Here is a 20,519-nt window from a genome sequence, read left to right as displayed (position 1 = left end):
TAATTCAAGTTGTATGAAGTTTCAAAAACGACTTTAAGGTCTATGTAGAAATATTAAGCTCATTTACATACTTACTAATACTCAATCTTTTTTCATTAAAAATTGTCATTTTTGAGACCTTGTATGCATACATGCATAACCCATGGACACAGACAATAGGGTGCTGAAGGCCTGGGTTGGGAGGCGGGCGGTGGGGGGGGGGGGGGGGCGCTGGAGGGGGTCAATGAGGGGGAAAGGGGGACATATGTAATACTTTCAACAATAAAGAATTATTTTTAAAAATTGTTACTTTTGGAGTCTGGATGTTTTATTAATGAATTACATTGTGATAGTTTTTTTGTGTATCATTGTTCGACAATAATCTCATGGGTGATGTCACTAAACAAAAATTATTACCAGTCCCACCACTCCACACTACAATATATAAGAAATACAGAATATCTCAAAACTTCTAATGCCACATTTCAGCGCTTACAAGACAAAACAAGAAGTCCCTGGTGCCATAACTAAAGAAAGGTTTGCCAGAATAAATGTTTTGAATCATCCATTAGTTTCATAGCCCAGGCCTGAGGGTAAGATTAGAATGGTTGAGAGATATGCCTTTGTTTTGAAAAGCAAAAGGGTAATTGTGAAAGGGGAGAGTGTAATGGCAAAAGGCAGGACTTTGAAACTGTAGATTTTCCCCAGGAAAAGATCAATATGGAAGTTGATTTCCATAAAGCTCTCTGTGTCCTTGTCTCCTTAGAAAAAACCTTTGTGTATCTCTGAGGGTCCTCTTTACTTCTAGAATTTGATTTATTTCAGTGCGAAGACTTGGATCTAGACTGCTGCAACAGCTTCCCAACTAGTCCTCCTACTTGTACTCTTGCTTCCATAGAGTGAATTTTCCACTGACCCTTTAAAAAATGTAAATCATATGTCACTCTTCTGTTTACAACTTTCTCAGGCTATCCATTACCCTCAGAATAAAAACCCAAACATTTCATCTTGGTCTACTTAGCCATGAACTGTCTCCTGTTATCTCCTCCACCCACACCCCATATTTTATTTTTCACTTTCTACCTCTCTCACTCTATTCTAACCACTCTGGTATTCTCACAAGGTCACTGCCAACTTCGCAATAACGGTTTCTTTGGTCTAAATTGGTCATACTCCAGGTAATTATTGACTTTCTTACTTCATACAGGTCTCTTCTCAAATTTTACTTCCTTAATCACCCTATATGAAATAGCACTATCCTCTACCACACATTTCTCACTGCAACCTTTCTTGGTTTTCTGCATATTCAAATTTATTTAAAACTAGAGGGCTGGTGCAAGAAATTCATGCACTGGGGGGAGAGGGGGGTCCTCAGCCCGACCTGTGTCCTCTGGCAGTCCAGGAGCCTCTTGCAGGGAGCGGGCCTAAGCCATCAGTTGGACATCTTTAGTGCTGCTGTGGTGGCAGAAGAGGCTCCCACCACCACCGCTGCGCTCACCAGCCGAGAGCCCAGCTTCTGGCTAAGCAGTGCTCCCCCTGTGGGAGTGCACTGACCACCAGGGGGCAGCTCCTGCATTGAGCATCTGCCCCCTGGTGGTCAGTGTGCATCATAGCGACCGGTCGTCCCGCCATTTGGTCGATTTGCATATTAGCCTTTTATTATATAGGTTTCTATTATTTCATCACCTCCCTTCCCCAGATAGAATGTAAACTTTATGTAATGAAATCACTTTCTTGAAGAGATACCTGCATTCCCATGTTCATTGCAACATTATTCAAAATACCCAAGACATGAAACCATCTAAGTGTCTATCCACAGATGAATAGATAAGGAAAAAGAAAACATACAATAGAATATTATTCAGCCATAAAAAAAAGAACAAAATCTTGCTATTTGCATTAACATGGATAAACCTTGAGGGCATTATGTTATGTGAACTAAATCAGAGAAAGACAAAAATTGTATGATTTCACTTAGATGTAAAATCTAAAAAAGCCAAACTTATAGAAACAGAGAGTAAATTGGTGATTGCCAGGGGTGGAGGGATGGAGGAAATGGGCAATGCTGGTCAGTGGGTATAAATTTCAGTTATGAAATGAATCAGTTCTGAGGATCTAATGTACAGCATGGTGACCTTAGTTAATAACACTGTTTTGTATACTTGAAAGCTGCCAAGGCAGTAGATTTTAAATGTTCTTACCGCACACACACACACACACACAATGTTAATTATGTGAAGTGATGAATGGATTAACCTCATGCTTTAAACAGCATTAATGTCTACAAAGTAAGCTTACTCAACTCTATAAACTATAATAAAACTAACTAAAAATGTTTTAATATTCTGTTTGTACAATGCCAGTAATTATAAAACTATGATGAGAAAATTTCTACCTACCTTCTTTGCTTTGGCGCTCTAAAATTTGGAAAAACAAAAGAATTGATAAATTTTTTGAAAAATCAAATACTTTTAACAAAAGTGCCCTGATTATGTAACATGCTAAAATTAGGAGAAGCTGGGTAAAGAATATAAGGGAAGTCTCTGTACCATCTTTGCAACTTTTTTGTACACCTAAAATTATCTTAAAATGTCTTTTAAAAAAGAATTCAGACAAAACTAGAAGCAAGTCTAGGAAAAACTAAAATAAAATAATTCACTTGCTGAAGCATCTTTTTTTTTTTTTTGAAGCATCTTTTATAAGTAAATTTCACACTCTTTCTTAATACAATCGTTCAATGATCCATGTTTAATCAAAATGCCCTATCACTAACCAGAGTACCAGTCAGAAAGGCACTAGTTTAAAGGGTTCCAAAGAACAATAAGTCATTGAGTGTTGGTACTAATTCCAGTTTGAAAGTGTAGGAATGATCTCATAGAAAAATCTTTCTGTGAAATGACTGCTTATTTTATAAGAAAGAGAATCAGCATTCAGCAATGTGTGGAAATTATTTTGGAAAGCAAAGTATTTCAATAAATAACTATAAGTATTTTTCGGTTACACTATTTGTAATTTCCTGATCAGGCCCATGTGTCCATTAGGTTTATGGTAAGGAATTTGTAGGAGATCATGTAACTATAAGATTATAAACTTCCCATATGTGAACACTTACACAGGGGAAATTACTGGTTCAAGCCATAAGGTTATCACTGTATAAAATATAAATGTTTAAAATGGCACAAAGCAGATTATACATTCTTGAAAAGTGCATAATCATATCTATTAATGATTTACACACAAGACACTCTAAAATGCTGGAGATGATATAAAGAGGAACAGAAGAGAATTTGCTCTCACATTAACTTTTACAAACGGGCTCCACTTTTATTATCATATTTGCTATCAACAGTTAACATACTTCCATTTTGAAGTAAGTACTATACAGCAGACTATATAAATAGCATGGCCCCTGCTCTCAAGTAGCCATATTTTAAAGATGGGCAAATTGTCACCTCTCACTAGCGGCTTTTAACGTGAAGCAGGGTTGGGATAAACACATGTCCTCCCCTCCCTGCAAATCCTAAGAGCATCAGTGAGTGAGCAGTGCTCAAAGTTCAGAGGGCATAGGTACAAAGAACGAACTTTATATTTTCCGATAATTTTTAAATAGTTAACTAATTACATTTCCACTTCCTCTGACTTCAGTCATAGAAGACGGAAATCACATTTAAGAAAAATGGGGAAAGAGATTAATCTCATTGCTATCTGTTGGCCTCTGTTCTTGGAGAAGACAGCTGAGGAGTGTAGGGGGAAAAAAAAAACACCGAGAAGCTTTATCATAGTTAATACATTCAGGGCAGGCTGCGTACCTCGAGTCAAAAATCACTACGTTCACTCGGCTGAGACCACTTTTTAAACCGTGCAACAGGGTGAGATTAGGACACCATCTGGCCTGTCCGCGGGTTAATGGACGGGAAGACCACGGATGGAGAGAGGGCCTTTCCCCCCAACAGCGGTTGGGGTTCTTTCCTAAACCGACCTGCTCCCCTCTAAAATAAGTCGGGTTCTTATCATCATTGAACACCGGGGAAGGAGAATCGGTGCTCGCCCCTTCCCCTGGTTCCCCCACATTCCCTGCTCACCATGCTGAGCGAAGCACGACCTCAGCGGTCTGTCTGCAAGAGGCGAAGCTGAGCTCCCTGTGGACAAAACGCTCTGGGGTTGTCAGGACGACAAGCCCCGCCCACGGACGCCCCAGACAAACAGCGCTTCCTGCCCGCGCGGCCCGCGCAGTCGCGCTGGGTTCTTCCGGGCGGCGCCCCGCCCCCTCCCTGACAGCTCGCCCGCACCCGCTCCGTGCCGCGTGGGTGACAGACGGAGGCGTGGGAGCGGTGTGGAGTGTTCCGGCTGCGGCGCGCCGGAAAGTGCGTGAGTGCAGCTCCCGCGTGTTTCCTTCTGCTTGGCGGACCCTGGGGTCTGGAGGCGGTGAAGTTACGCTCGGGGCGAGGATGTCCTCGGGGTGTGGGAGAGAGAGAGTCCGGGCGCCTCTGCCGCGGCGGGCCTCTCCCCTCCCTCTTTCCCTGGAGTGTGTTGGGCGAATCTGTGTCAGGGCGTCCGGAAGGAAAGGGGCCACCCCAGCTACCCAGGTCGGCTGCTGCCCAGCTACCCGGGTCCCCACAGCTTAGGCCGGCGGGGAGCCGGTCATTTAGTTCAGAGGTAGACTGGCCCCTAGCGGCTTGGTTTATTTTTAAATGAACGACCTTCGGATTCTTCTCCCTGCACCTGGTTCTGTGCATTCCCCGTGCAAGGTATGTGTCGGTTTTTTTTTTTTCTAAGAGCCGCTGTACACAAGAACTGGGAAGGATTTTAAACAATTCCTGGGTCAAGTTATTGCTTACAGAGCAAGGTCGCTGAAGCCCAGCCAGGGTCATTAAGTTATTTGCCCAAGGTCAAAAGCTGTGATAACCACTAGCACCACCTTCAGAATGTGACTCCTCCCCACATGAAGAAACACTGACAACTCAGACCCACAGAAAACTACAATTAAGTGATTTAAGAAATTAAGTGCCTTCCAAAGCCTAACTGAATTCTCCATGGTTTTAGAAACCAAAAACCCTGTTTTAGCATAACATAACATGAAATACTTTCAAATTGTTGACACCATTTCTCATCTCTGAATTCTAATTTTATAATGCTCTATCCCAACGTCATTGATTAAATGTATTAATAAATATTACTTACTGAGCTAGTCTTTGTGGGTTACAGTGTTATTGTCCCCATTGTAAGAGAAACCCAGGTTGTGGAATAGTTGACATCCACCTCCAAATTCCCGGTAGTAAGATAAACATATAATCGTTGACTTCATCTACTTCCGAAGCCGTTTGGAATGGAAGTAAGCTTTTGTTTTAAATTAGTGTTCAACCAAACTACTTTTTATGATACAAAACCTCAGTCCACTCAACTAGGACTGATTGGGGAGAGGACGTGATAATTCCAAATTACCTTAAAATGGTGGGCCTCCAGGGAGAGGACTTGCTCAAACTCTCACTCTTACCAACCTCCCCCCCCTCCCCCCACTTGGTATTGCTATGGATGTGACAGAACAGGCCGGATTGTGTTCTAGGGGTCACCGGGCTGCAAGAGATTATGCCAGTGGGCATGGTTCTCCTCTAGTACTTCTCTTGCAAGCTGCATAAGAGTAAGGAAGCGTTCCTCTTTCCTTCGGACAGGTGTAAATACTTACCTGTTCTGAACATACATACGCGTCTCCTTTCAGCTCACTTACATCATCTGGCGTCTAGGTCGGACTAGACCAAGCTGTATGCCAGCCTTTGGGATCAACATCTCTTGCCACCAACCTCTCTGACTACATATCCTTCTGTGCTGGCAGTTGTGTTGGAATAAGTTTTTGTGGGAAGCTTTTTAGGTTTAACTACTTTGGGGATATGTGCTTCGTCTATTTGAGTCAAGTCTACCAGATCCCAATAAATAATAATATTGCATTGCCCTTCTTTGCCAGTTTTCTTTCAGCTCTTACTGCCATCTGAACTGTATGGGGAAGAGTGATTAACAACAGCTTTGAGTGCCATAATCCCTAGTAAAATGACAATCCTTGCTTGACCCAGGACTGGAGTTGATTAAGTCGTAGCTTCTTAGCCCAGTCACTAGAAAAGCTGTCTGTGGGGATTGTTACCCCAGCCTTTGCCTACTACGCACAGCTGCATTCTCAGAATGAAGAGGGGCTTCTTTTCATCCCTAACTCATCTGGCTATTTACAAAGAACAGAAACTGCCATAACTTGATGCAAGGTTAAGGAGCATTCCCAGGCCCCTGCTGCACTTAAATTGTGCACCAATTGCAAACCCAGGGAGACCGATTGTTCGCAAAGGCTAACATACACGTAAATGCCTGAATATCAGTGTACAATAATAAAGATACACGGCCTTAATCTGTTTAAATTAACATTGCACAGAATGGGGAAAATTTACCTTAGTTATATCAGCTACTTTTTTGCTGAGAAAATCCTTTATCCTATCTAATAAAAGGGTAATATGCAAATTGACCATCACTACAACACACAAGATGGCCAGCCCCTTGTGGTCAGAGATGGCCACCACAAGATGGCCAACAGGGGAGGGCATTTGTGGGCGATCAGGCCAGCAGGGGAGGGCATTTGGGAGGGACCAGGCCTGCAGGGGAGGGCAGTTGGGGGCGACCAGGCCTGCAGGGGAGGACAGTTGGGCGGGACCAGGCCTGCAGGGGAGGGCAGTTGGGGGCGACCAGGCCTGCAGGGGAGCGCAGTTAAGGGTGACCAGTCTGGCAGGGGAGGGCAATTAGGGCAGTCGGGTCTACGGGGGAGCAGGAGTCATTCAGGTATATTTTTAAAAATTTTCAAACAGGTGCTTACACTCAGGGCTCCTTCCCCAGAGAAGCATACCCCATTGTTTGCAACTATTGATTGGTGGCAGACTGAACCACCTACTCTGACCACTAAGTGTCGAGTCCAAAGGTTTCCTTAAACCAGCAGTCGCCAACCTTTCGGACCTCACGGACTACCAGTGGTCCGCAGACCACAGGTTGGCAACCACTGTATAGCTCTCTACTTCCATGTGTACCTCAGTTTCTACCAACCCTACTTTTAGCATTTAAAAAGTTTTACTGAGGTATAATTGACATAGAATAAACTACACTTATTTAAAATATAAATACAATTTGATAAACCAAACATATGCATACACCTATGAAATCATCACCACAATCATGATAAATATCCATCATCCCCAAAGACTTCCTCCTGCTTCTTTTGATCCTTTCTTAGTCTCCAGCCCCTAACTCTATTATTTTTAGCAGTTTAAACATCTCTGTGAGTCTCCAGCTAGGCTCAGAGAAGCTCAAGTGATCCAAATTAACTCTCCAAGTACCAGTTTCTGTTTATTAGTTGTTTAGCTGCATAGGATTTGAGTGGTCTGTCCCAAACCTATTTCCCCCCAAAACCCTGTTATTTTTTAATGTTTTTGCAATATGAAAGGTTTTTCAGGAATATATATATGTAGTCTCAAAGTACTTCTCACAAAATGCTTACTAACTTCAAAGCGGGGGGAGTAACTTTACAGAGAATTCAAACCTTAATCTAGTGATCAAAATTAACATCAACCATAATAAACAAGTTGGAATTGTGCCCACCGGATAAGATGCAATAAAATGAACAAACCATCATGTCTGTAATATATTTGCCCAAACTACACAACCTTAATCTAGCCATGAGTTAGCATCAAAATGAGACACATTGTACAAAATACATGGGCAATGTGTAATCTTGGATTGGATCCTTTTGTTATCTATGTATATATAAAACCCTAATATGCAAAAAGACCGAACAGTGGAACCGCGGGACCGCAGTGCACAGGAGCAAAGAATTTCAGTAACCACCAGAGGCTCGCCCCAGTGGAACAACTGAACAACCAAACAACCGGTCGCTATGCTGTGCGCTGACCACCAGGGCACACACGCAGAACATGGCAGGCTTCAGCCACAGGCAGTAAAGTGTGGAACATGGCGGGCGTCGGCCACGGCGGGATGGTGGAGGTGAGCGGGGGCGCCAGACCAAGGCGGGGCGCCGGTTGCTGTCATTGGGGCGAGCCTCTGGTGGTTACTGAAAATTCTTTGCTCCTGTGTACCGCGGTCCTGCCCAGTGCTCGCACCTGCTGCCAGCGCCAGAGCCGCTGCTTGCACCCATTGGCGCCGGCCCCGATCGCTCTGTGCCATCAGCGGATGTGAGTGGCGGCTGCCGGCCCCAATCACCCTTCAGGGCTTCTCCACCTCCTCCTGCTCCTGAGGGGCGATCGGGGCCAGCAGCTGCCTCTCGCACCCGCTCTTGGCAACGGCCCTGCTCGCACCTACAGCTGGTGCCAGAGCCGCCGCTTGCACCTGCTGTGCCGGCGCTCAGCGCCGTCAGTGAGTGCAAGCAGCTGGTGCAAGCAGAGGCTGCCAGCCCCGATCGCCCCTTAGGGCTTCTCCACTTCCCTCTGCTCCTGAGGGGCGATCGGAGCAGCAGCCACTGCTCGCACCCGCTGACGGCGCTGGCCCCGCTTGCACCCACTGCTGGTGCTGGCCCCAATCGCTCTGTGCCGTCAGCGGGTGTGAGTGGGACTGGTGCGTGAGAGCAGTGGCGACAAGAGCAGGGCTGCCGGCAGACAGGGGACCGGGGACCACAGTGGGAGGGACCAGGCAGGGGCGTGGAGGATAGGCCGAGACCCACCCCTTTGCCCACCGCAGATTCATGGCTCACAGTTCCTTTCAAGGTGCACAAATTCATGCACTGGGCCCCTAGTGAAATAAGGGCATCTTTAGGACAAGTGCCAGAACATGAGGAGGTTGTTGATCAAACGGGAGTAACGTAGCAGTGTTAACTTCCTGATGCTGATTGTATTGTTCTGTAGGAAATGTCCTTGTTCATGGACAATACACTCTAAAGCTGTGCTGTCCAGTGTGATAGCAACTAAGTCCTGGGTACCTATAAGCCCTTAAAATATAGCTAGTGTGACACATTAAAATAATTTTTTAAATATAAAAATTTTATTAAATTATTTTGTTTTATAATATGTACTACTAAAAAATGTAAAATTATGTAAGTGCCTCTTATATTTCTATTGGATGGCTATGCAAAGTATTCAGGCTGATGGGACAGCATGTTAGTAACTTCTCAAATAGTTCAGGAAAAAATATTAGTAGTATGTTGCAACTTTTCTGCAAGGGTGAAATCATCTATATATATAAAAAGCCAGTGACCAGAATGCCGTAACAACCGGAACAACTGGTCGCTATGACGCCTACTGGGGCCAGCGAACCAGCCAGATCTGGGGATGAGGCTGGCCAGCCAAACCCCCCTCGCCCCTCCCCCAGCTGGCCCTGCCCCTGATCGCCCCCGCACCCCAATAGGGGGCGGGGCCTGCCAGCCAACCTCCTGCAGCCCCTCCCCCCACCCATTCCTGTCGCCGATGGGCTCCCACCATCCCGATCAGCCCACGGCCCCTCCCCCCAGCCAGCTCTGTCCCAATCAGCGCCCCCACTCCAATCAGGGGCAGGGCTGGATGGCCAACCACCTATGGCCTCTCCCCCTGGCTGCTGGCCCCTCCGGTCGGCCCCCCCACCCCATTCGGGGGTAGGGCCTGCTGGCCCACCACCCACAGCCCCTCCCCACGGCCAGCCCCACCCTCAGTCAGCCCCCACCACCCCGATGAGCTCACAGCCCTCCACCAGCCAGCTCCACCCCTGATCGCCCCCCACACCAATCGGCCGGCCCACCACCCACGGCCCCTCTCCATGGCCAGCCCTGCCCCCAATCGGCCCCCCACACCCCAATCAGGGGAGGGGCCCGCTGGCCAACCTCCTGCCACCTCCTCCTCCTGACAGGCCCGGACCCCAAATGTGCACAAATTCGTGTACTGGGCCTCTAGTCCTATCTAATAAAGAGGGAATATGTAAATTGACATCACACCATAACAAGATGGCTGCACCCACAGTGGAGGCAGGGATTCCGTAACACAAGATGGCTGCACCCACAGCAGAGGTGGGATCCTGTAACACAAGATGGCTGCACCCACAGCAGAGGCGGAGTTCCCGTAACGAGCCTTAACGAGCAATCAGCAGGGACCTGAGGCTGCGTGGCACTGGGCCAGGGCAGGGGACCTGAGGCTGTGCCCCTCACCTGGTGGGGCTTGACAGGGGACCTCAGATTGTGCCCCCCCGCCTGGCAGGGCTTGATGCGGGACCTCAGGCTGCACCTTCTCGCCCAGGCCAGGGGACCTCAGGCCACACACCCCTTCCCGGCGCTGGGTCAGGTGACCTGAGGCCACACCCCCCACCAGGCGGGTCTTGACAGGGGTGGGGCCGGCCGGGTTGGGTCTCTCGCAATTTCGAGACGCACGTGGGTTGACGAGGACTTGACTCTGGTTCCCGTGGCATGCCCCAGACTCTGACAGAAGGAAGATTTTCATATACATTTTACTAATTTTCTTTCATCTCTGACACTTCTATTATAGAGAAAGGGCAAAGAGCAATATTAAAATATTTCCTCTAATTCCCTTTTAATGTGCACGAATTTCATGCACCGGGTCAGTAGTCTATAATAAAAGCATAATATGCTAATTAGACTGAATGTCCTTGTGGACGAAGTCCGGGTTCCGGGTGCCTGCTGGTGGCCGGAGGGAAGCCCAGGTGCCTGCTGGCAGCCAGAGGGAAGCCTGGGTCCCAGGTGCCAGAGGAAAGCCGGTGCCAGCAGCTGGGGGAAAGAAGGCCTACTCTTGAATGAATTTCATGCATCAGGTCTCTAGTTTCAAAATAAAAATTGTTAATGAGGGACTGTTTTCATAGGTCATTGGGAAAATTGGAATTACAGACTTTTAGAGGCCATTATAAATGACATTAACATTTATTTTGGGTCTGCTTATGTTACGACTTTTATGATTTAATCCTCACAATTATAACAAGCATTGGGAATTAATGTCTATGTTTAGGATATCCTGGTTCATTAACTAATTCTACATGAGGTATAATCTATCCTATTTGATGTTGCCTGCTCATGTAACCCCTTATGGATTGCTCACTTGGCCTCTTTACCACCAATCTTATTGCTCATCTACCATTAATTGTGAGCCTCTGGACTCACACAGCAAGTTTCTCCTACTTTTTAGCCTTAGGATAGCATTCTTCTAGATTTGACCAGGCCTCTTCGCAATGTCCTCCAGATCTGGCCTTGTCTTGAGAGCAGAAAAAATACAATCTTCCTTTTGATGATAAGGAAATTGAGGCTCATAAAGGTTAAGTAACCTATACAACATTATAAAGCTGGCATTCAAATCTAGTTCTAATACATTCTACTGTGGTATTAAAAGGAGGTATACCTACTTATCTGACAATTCATTTTCTCTCATTATCCTAGTTCCTCCATGGGACTTGTCAAAATTCATAATTATCTTGTTTATGTCACCCCCAGGAGATGTTAGTTCTGTGAAAGCAGGTATCTTATCTAACCAATAATTCATAGATATATCCCAGTGCCTGGAACATAAAAGTGCTCAAAATATTAACTGGATAAAAAGTTAGCATTTTCCCACCATGTAAAATCGGTTTTTCTTCATTTTTACTACAATACAGTTATTTGCAAAAAAACCCACAAACTTTCTTTTTCTTTAGGTATGCTGTATATAAGTGGATATTTTCCATAAATGAAAATGGCTAATTCTTTAAGAGGAGAAGTACTGAATCTTTATAAAAATGTAAGTAATTATGTTGCCAACTTTATAAATGTTATTCATTAACATGGATTGTTTAGAAATATATAATCTTTCTCTTTTAAGCTGCTGTACCTTGGACGAGACTATCCAAAAGGAGCAGACTATTTTAAAAGGCGTCTGAAGAATGTTTTCCTTAAAAACAAAGATGTGAAGGACCCTGAGAAGATCAGAGAACTTATTGCACGGGGTGAATTTGTAATGAAAGAGCTAGAAGCCTTATATTTCCTTAGGAAATACAGAGCTATGAAACAGCGCTATTATTCAGATACCAAAGACACTAACTGATCATTACTATAATCTCACTAAAACCAGTGCCAGCTGTTTATGTATAACAAATATAAAAATAATTCTAACTTAAAATGGCAACATATACATGACATAAAAAATACTTAAGCTGCCTTAACTGAGCTAAATAAAGCAGGGTTAAACTTGTATTTATTCTTAGTTTTATCAGCAACACTTTATGCAATTTTATACTAACATAACATTGCCAACTACAAATTATAGATTAATGAGTACCTAATTTCAAATGAAAAAGAATGTACTTAAAACAATTGTAACTTAATAGGTTTTTGCCAATTATTCTTAGCCCATTTCTCCATTTAACTGACAATGCCATTTAATTCACATGAAACTAGGCAAAATAATCTTATTCATTTATTCTCTTAATTTTTGAAGGAGTACCTTATTTTTTACCCCATCTGGTATATTAGCAAGGTTCACTACAAAACAAATAGCGCCTGGTCATGATTTTAGTGCAGTTATGGAAATAATACATATGAAGATTACTTCTGATCTTGAAATAGCTTGCCAGTAATTGGCATTACATACATACTTATTCAATACCTCCATTATTTTGCTTCTAGCTTCCTTTGGATCTTAAAACAAATCACCTGTTGTGTATCAATTACCTTCTTTGATAAAAAGTAATAAAGTTATTTTTTTGTCATAAAGGTAGATCTGTTTTGCACCTACTTCTAAATGAGTTAACATGGCAATGGAATTAAAGCTAAGATGGTCTTAAGCTTAAGCAAACACACCTTACAAAATGTTCACAGCACCGTTCATAAATAAAGAATATTTCTAACTTACAAGGTGCAAAAAAAAGATTTACTAACACACTATAGTATCTGTGATTATGAACTATTCCATATCAATTGTTGGGCAAATGTTTCAAATTTCTATTAAGAAATACACTAACTCTAGTTGGTTTGGCTCAGTGAATAGAGCATCAGCCTGCAGACTGAAGGGTCCCGGGTTCGATTCTGGTCAAGGGCACATGCCCGGGTTGCGGGCTCGATCCCCAGTAGGGGGCGTGCAAGAGGCAGGCAATCAATGATTCTCTCTCATCATTGATGTTTCTATATCTCCCTCTCCCTTCCTCTCTGAAATAAGAATATATTTTTTAAAAAAAGAAATACACACTAGCATAGTCATCATAACTATTTTTATTACATTACAATAATTAGGAGCAGTACAGTTCATGACAAAAATATTACAAGTTTCAGATCACTTCACAGCACATACTCCTATAAACATTTAAAAGTTAATTAAAAGAGTGGTCATTTTTAAATGTAATGTTTGATATGACCAACATTCCTAGGTCAGCGCAAACAAATGATGGAAAACAACTGGATCACACTGCGTATGTCCCACAAAAAAAGCACAATGTACAAAATGTGCATGTTTCAGTTTACACTATACAAAAATAGTTAAAATACATTCCAGGTAAACATGTTACATTAAGAAATAGTACTAGTAAGAAATTGGCACTCAAAGGAAAAATGCAAAAGTATTTTCAACATGAAAACACAAGACAGTGGAACTGGAAACTTTTGGATAAAACATTACATAACCCATTTAACTCTATGGGGAGGGGGGCCCTCTGTAATTGACATTTCTGCAGGTAATAATTTTGTTTTCCCTAAATTCATCTAAATTACCTAGCATCATCCCAAACAGGCACTTAAAACTATTAAACTAAAATAAGTGTTAATCTAGTTATCACTATATTTTAAGAACTGATGAGAATATATCTTTAGAAAGAAATAATTTCATTTTCTGAAGGAATTTGCAGCTACCAGTTGTATGCTGTTCAATTTATCAAAGCAGATTTCATGCTACCCAATATTAACAGAGAAGTTATTAAATTCAGTTTTATAGTAACTGATAGGTTCTTAAAAATCAGCAATATATAATTACCATGAAAGTATTACTTTTTGAGAAATGTAAATGACAGCTTTTATTACCTACAAAAACTGAAAGTGTAGAAAAATGGCTAGAAGAAAAAAAAATACTGGAATACAAATGAGATGAACTTGTGCAAACTGCAACTTAACATGCCTCACAAGATTTCTTTATGTATTAGGACAAAATTGTGCAATGGTGGCAAAGGTTATAATAACCTATAAAAGTTGGGTTCTAAATTCCTATGCAGTGTGACTCAGTTAAAATAGAGCCTAGAATTCCCAATTGGGAATATTCATTCAAATTTTACTACATACTTCTGATACATTCTTCCACAAACATGTTTATGTCTAAGACTATAATTTAGCATTTTTTCAACTTCAACAAGGATTTTTATCTTTAAGTCTGTAATAATTAGATAACATTTATATTACTTCTAGGATCATTTCTCCTCTTTTAAAATCTCTATGAAAACAATCCTTGTGTCAATTCATTCGAAATTTAGATAATAAAGGATAATTACCACTGCTTTAAAATAAAACTGCCCAGCTACATCAAAAATTCAAGAGTCCTAAAAAATCCCCTCCCTCAATTATGCACTGCTATTCTTGAAGTATGGCCATTTCTTTATCTTGGGTAAAAATAAGAGGAGGTTCTATATAAGTCTTAATACTCCACCTAGATAATGTTTCATGAACCTTTGTTTAGCAAACCATTTCAGAAATCATAATAATTTTACACAGAAATTTCCTTTTCTGTGAATTAGTTCAGGCATATGTTTAATCGTCCTTAAATAAACATAACTTTCAGAATTCATTATTAATTTTAAAGTCTATTTTAATTACTTATACAAAGAGACCAACCAGAATATTACACACTTGGGGATTTTAATATCCTCACATACAACTTAATGTATACTATAATTGTCCCAATAGAGTCACACAATTATGCCAAATAAAAATATACAGTCAAGCTTACTCCTTTAAAACAATGAAAAATGATTTATATAAAGTAGCTTGATTAAACAGTTACACTGGAATCAGAGCAAAATAATTATTCCAAAAATGGAAGAAATTTTAAGAGACCAACTCCCTTCCCTACAAAACTAAAATGTGCATGGTTATTTCTGGGTCATGTGCCAATGCCTTACAAAGATATTACAAACCACTCTAAAATATAAAGGCTACTTTAGCATAAAGATTATGTCCCTTTTACCATACTATCCCCAGTGCCTTGTGTAGTGCCTGGCATTTAGAAGGCACTCAAATATGTTGAATGAACCGTGCTAAAAAGCTTTGTAAATTAAATTTTAAAGTATTTTTCACTGTAAGATTTGTTATTAAAACAATGCAATGTGTCCTATTACCAGAGTTAGTCCTAATCATAGATTATCTAAGGAATTCTTTCAGCACAGTCCTAATTACAGATTATCTAAGGAATTCTTTCAGCACTACCTTTATTAAATTCTTCCATTGGATAGGGTTCTGTCTACTCATAGCAGGTATGAAAATTCCTAGTCACTAATGGACCTGTCAGCAAACATGATATTCAAGGGTTCAAGATTAAATTGCTACAGCCACCTCAAAAATTAGCCATTAGGTCAAATTCCACTGTAGTATCTGTCAGATTATGTTGAGCTTGAGCAAATAAGATGTAAGGCATTCTGATGTGACTTGATGTGAAGCCTTCAAGGAGATACTCAAAACAGCAATAAATCTTGAGGTTAGGGGGAATTAGATATATTAAAAGCATCAAGTCATTGGCCATACAGAAGGGTAGGCAGGCAAGATGACACTAATATGGGAGGAAAGGTCTTGAATAATGGAGAAAGGATATTCAAAAATAAACTTCACCTCTTGCATAACTTTGCCTAAAACTGGTATTGAAAATAATAACACAGGTAAAAAGTTATAGATTATGCTGAGATTGACAAACAGGTATATTTTTATGTAAACTGAATGTAAATCACATAATTGTAAGGCTAGCTATGGCCTTGAGATGACTTATTTTAACATGAAGAAATAAGTGATCTGCCCAAAATCAAAGTTGTAAAAGACACCAAAATCTAAGTCACCTTCCTCCTAGTTCAATTATATTTTCACCTCTCGCTTTAAATGTACGTACCATCTCACTTTAAATATCTTAAAATAAGCAACATTTCAAATGCATTGAAAGAATCATTTTGTTAATTTATCTATTTTTAAGCCTTAGATAGTCTTTAAAAATGGACCAGACTTGTAAAGTGTTTATGAAATGTTACTTTAGCATGTTAAGAGAACTAGACAATACTAGAAACTTTGAAACTTTTTCCCTTCATTATTTAAAAAAATTAAAGTTTTGCCCCATCCCCAAAACCTCATTTAAAATATATACATATAATTTAAGTTCTATTGTTGTTGTTTTTAAGTTATGTTCCTGATCTGTCAGCAGAACCACCACATAGTGAGAATGTATCTTGCTGAGCTAGCCACCTCTCTTCCAGTCCCCATTTTTGACCAACCAATGCTTGACAACACGGGGAGACCATAGGGATGCACTCCGCACTGTGACACTCACAATGGAGCTCAGGGGTTCACACAGGGCCTGGACTTCAACTTGGTCTCTTTAACACCTACTACATAATCTTTAATATCACTACCAGAATTAAAATTATTTTTAAAGACTGAAGTTCAAGAAAAGGTTTATTTAAAGTTATGCTAGGAAAGAGCACTCTGACACAGGGAGACTACATTTAATTCCTACAAGAATTTTTATACATGTTAAATTTTTTTAAAATCATTACAAAAATTTAGTAGCATGTAAATATACCCCCCAAATGGTTGCTAGAATCCTCATTACATACTGGGTCTGCATTAACAGGAAAAGCTATTAAGAGTATTATAGGAATTTATCTATGTGGGAAAGTAAATGGCCTTTTAATATTTTCCATTGCCTTGTCTTTTTTTCCTTTTTTTTCCCTTTTATAGAAAAAATATATTATTTTTGGGAACATGACTATGACAAATAGCAGTGAAAGAGGAAGAAAGCCTTTGTGAACAGTGTAAATTTACATTAAGTAATGGCAACTGAAACTAGAGGACATGATGGCTACAAGATGAATCTACAGGAAGCTCAGAAATTCGTGTTCCCTTAATGTTCTGGCAAAACATTAAATCTCAATTGAAGTTATAATTAGTAATTAATCCATGTAGGTGACTAGATAAAACACAGAATAGGGAGGATTTAAAAGCTTCATTAATTTGTTTCACACTAAAGTTCACAATTGGTAAGAAAAATAGGAAGTAATCAACTGCATGCACCAAAAACCCCAAGAAAGAAATCTTAGGTATTCAGTTTCTTTTTCACAGGCATTGCTAGTTCAAAAACCAAAAACTCAGGGAATACTGGCACTTAGAGAAAAAAAAGTTTCCACTGTCATTTTAAAATAAGCATTCAAGATAAAAGCTAATAGTTTGAATGGAGCAGAAAAAAAAAAGTTAGGTAATGCTAAAGTAAAACAAATGCTAATAATTTAGTGTAATGTACAAAAATTATCACTTAAGTATACCTTAAGAAAAAAGTACAAATTGTATTTACATAATTATACACTTTGTCTTTGACTTCTTTTTCTTCTTTTTACCATCTTTGCTGATCTTTTCTTTATGTTTTCGAATTTCTCGAACTAATGTATAGAAGGCATCATCAACACCCTGAAATATAAAACAAGTATTAAAATGTGAATATATATGATGGTTTGATTTGTACAGATAACAGGAAAGGTATATCACTAATGGAAACATTAATACTGAGAAAGAGTAAGGACTCCTCACATTTCTCTATAGGCAAATGAGTATTTATCAGACATTTAAGATTCTTTAATGTCTTCTTCATAGATATTTTGTCAATGTTATAAATAGGAACACTGATTTTAACAAAAGGAAATGAAAAGCAAAGGCATAGAATCTTACATAAGCTTCACAAATGACTTTTTCCCAGAACTTAATTTGCTACTAATTTTTACATATCAGCACACCTTGGTAACCAAAATCCAAATGTATATGTGTGGTGAAAATGTGTTTACACTTAATTATCCCTGAGTTTCTAGACATTAAATATTAAGCCTGCAAGTATGCTATTTTCATAAATACTCACAGTAATAATATTTGAGCTCTGGTTCAATATTTATTTAAATATGTTAGATTTAGATAATTACCGAGAATTAAATAGTGTTTTTTCCTTTTTTTAAAAATTTCTTTATTGATTAAGGTATTACATATTTGTCCTCATCCCCCCATTATTTGAATATACTTTCAGTTTTCAAATATTACATACTGTAGTAATTAGTTTCAATTATACTTAATCATATAAGGAAGAAATTTAAAGTGACCCAACACAGATACTACTTTGAAAAATGTGATACTCTGATTTATGGAAAAAGGAGCTAAATCATTTAAATAGGGGTGTAATTTACCAATTTAGAGTATATTCTATTTTACTTATTTAGTTTCTGTTTGGTATATTAGGTATTAAAAAATTTGCCATATAAAGCCAAATGCTGTATCTTCAAAAAAGTATCCATTTGGTCATTTTGGTTGACACCTATTTGTGATCAAAGCAATGTACCAAAATCAGTAACGGTGAAAAGTGATTGTAAGTCAGAATAATTTTCAACCTAATAATTCATTACATGAAAAATGGCACTCTGAATATGGTAGCAGGAGAGTTTTAAACTGCAATACTGAAATTATACAAGATCTATACATAGTCAATTCTTGTCATGTCCCCATTAGAGCAAATTAAATATAAAAGCAAAATAAAATTAAAGAAAAAATATTATCATCTATATATTTTTAAATCTGTTCAACTGAGTAGTACTATTTTTAAAAGCCTGTTAATATAATGATACTTTTTAGCCTGGACACTAGAGGGAATCTTAGAAACAAATACCCAACAATTAAAGTTACATAAATCAAGTCACCTTAAAAACAATGGACATTAGGTTTTTATTCATTTTAACCACCTCCATTGATATTCATATAAACACATTTATCTTGAAAATAATTTAGAATTTAAGTGATATGATTTCTCCTTTATTGTATTACTAAAATCTTCCAAAATTAGTATTTCAAAATAACAGCAAAATTAAATCAGGGTATTTTCTTCAAGTTTCATTTATCTAATTTTCACAACAAATCTAAAATTCAGAGAAGTATTACCAATATTTCTGAACTGAATACAGACTGGTAATGAGAGGCCTATTCACATTTAAACAAATAGTAAGATAAAACCAGCATTACAGATATGAATATTAGTGAATTAACAAGCTCCCCAAGAAAGCCCCCAAGCTGCACTCATTGAGTGCTTCCCACTTTCTGAAATCATTACTGATATAACATATGCTTCTGTTCCATTCAAAGTAGTGAGAAAAAGTAATAAACAATTAATCAGCAATACAATCAAGGCTTAATATATATATATAAACCTTCATGCTAATCTCCTTAAATAAAAAGCAAAAGACTTCCAATGATATAAGGAACAAATTTATAGCTCACAAACCCTTGACTAATTTATGAAAGTAAACTCTTAAAATGGAATACTTAAAGAGGATCTAATCCGCCTCACTTAACCTTCATAAATGCTCTCTGATCACAATTCCATACATAATCTACTCCATTTCAACTTTTATAATGAAGAAGAATGTCAATGGTACTAAACTGGTGAAGCAGATGAAATAAAACACCACAAGATGAATATAAAAAAGAACACATTCTAAGTTGAAAACAATACACAAGTATTTAGGATACAACAAAAACCGAATCTGTTAACATTACGTTCTTTTAAGATTCTGACAAATATTTTAGGTTCACATTGCACTGAATTCTCCTTTCTAGGCAATCTTAATAAAATTAAATAATTTCAATGATTAGGGAAATGTTACAATTAATCAAAACAGAGCAGTAAATGCCTTTTTTTAATATGGAAACTAGTTTATTCTCATATACACATATATGACAAAAGTAGTATCCAGTAATTATTTTATTTAAACTCATCTATTTTAGGACTAAGAAAACCTAATTTGTAGCTATCATTATCAAGCTTTATAAAAATATTCTTATTTAAAATGTTAAATATTACAAATAACTTTTTTCTTTACATAAATGCTATCCATGTCCAATGAAAAGACATGAATTAAATTCATCATGTCCAACAATTATTTGACATTCATACTACATAGTTAATGAAAATATAGTTTGCACAAATGAGAAAAGAAACTTTAGAAAAGTATGATTCCACCTTTGTTTAAATAAAAATTTAAAGCATAAAATTTATTTTATTCTAAATAGTTCTACTTTAAAAATCACCTAATACTAAGATAACAGGAGAAAATAAAAAATAAAAACAAAATTAAATTAAAATAGAATATTATACTTAGTCACTTATACCGGGCTCATGGCTACTGTAAAGTTTGACTTTTCAAATTGCATTGCAATGTTCAATTTTATCACACCTTCTAAATTAAGATACTGCTTTAGATAATGATACTAAAAATATCAAGAGTTCATAAATCTCAATAAAAATTAATGTCAGTCATGCTTTATATCTTCTTCTGAATTTATATTAGTACTAGAACACACAATA

At 39.1% G+C, this 20,519-nt stretch overlaps 3 protein-coding genes across 6 annotated transcripts in view; 1 reads left to right on the top strand and 2 right to left on the bottom strand.

The window, feature by feature from the left end:
• DNAI7 (dynein axonemal intermediate chain 7) overlaps nt 1-4,107 on the bottom strand; it is a 53,674-nt gene extending 49,567 nt beyond the window's left edge. Inside the window, exons 1-2 of the mRNA XM_054719214.1 lie at nt 4,062-4,107; nt 2,379-2,396 (exon numbers count right to left, since the gene is read on the bottom strand). Of these exons, the coding sequence (XP_054575189.1) occupies nt 2,379-2,396; nt 4,062-4,064 (21 nt within the window). The 5' untranslated portion in view covers nt 4,065-4,107. The remainder of the gene's footprint in view (nt 1-2,378; nt 2,397-4,061) is intronic.
• Nucleotides 4,108-4,241: 134 nt separating this feature from the next.
• Nucleotides 4,242-12,671, top strand: ETFRF1 (electron transfer flavoprotein regulatory factor 1). 3 transcript variants are annotated; one of them, XM_028144046.2, is made up of 3 exons: nt 4,242-4,343; nt 11,614-11,696; nt 11,778-12,671. In XM_028144046.2, exons 2-3 carry the CDS (start codon nt 11,646-11,648, stop codon nt 11,997-11,999), a joined length of 273 nt encoding a protein of 90 aa, XP_027999847.2. In that variant the 5' UTR covers nt 4,242-4,343; nt 11,614-11,645; the 3' UTR covers nt 12,000-12,671. The 3 variants fall into 3 exon arrangements, with proteins under 3 accessions (XP_027999847.2, XP_008139097.2, XP_054575194.1); XM_008140875.3 differs by having other exon boundaries at nt 4,242-4,347; XM_054719219.1 differs by having other exon boundaries at nt 4,242-4,727.
• Nucleotides 12,672-13,146: 475 nt separating this feature from the next.
• KRAS (KRAS proto-oncogene, GTPase) overlaps nt 13,147-20,519 on the bottom strand; it is a 42,491-nt gene continuing 35,118 nt past the window's right edge. The window contains exon 7 of one of the 2 annotated variants that reach the window (XM_054719217.1): nt 13,147-17,590. In XM_054719217.1, the coding sequence (XP_054575192.1) occupies nt 17,474-17,590 (117 nt within the window). In that variant the 3' untranslated portion in view covers nt 13,147-17,473. The remainder of the gene's footprint in view (nt 17,591-20,519) is intronic. The other variant, XM_054719216.1, reaches the window with a different exon arrangement.

The sequence above is a fragment of the Eptesicus fuscus genome, chromosome 7 (assembly GCF_027574615.1).
Source record: "Eptesicus fuscus isolate TK198812 chromosome 7, DD_ASM_mEF_20220401, whole genome shotgun sequence".
Lineage (NCBI taxonomy): Eukaryota > Metazoa > Chordata > Mammalia > Chiroptera > Vespertilionidae > Eptesicus > Eptesicus fuscus.
The sequence above is the reverse complement of the archived record's forward strand: the minus strand, read 5'-3'. Positions and strand labels throughout refer to the sequence as shown.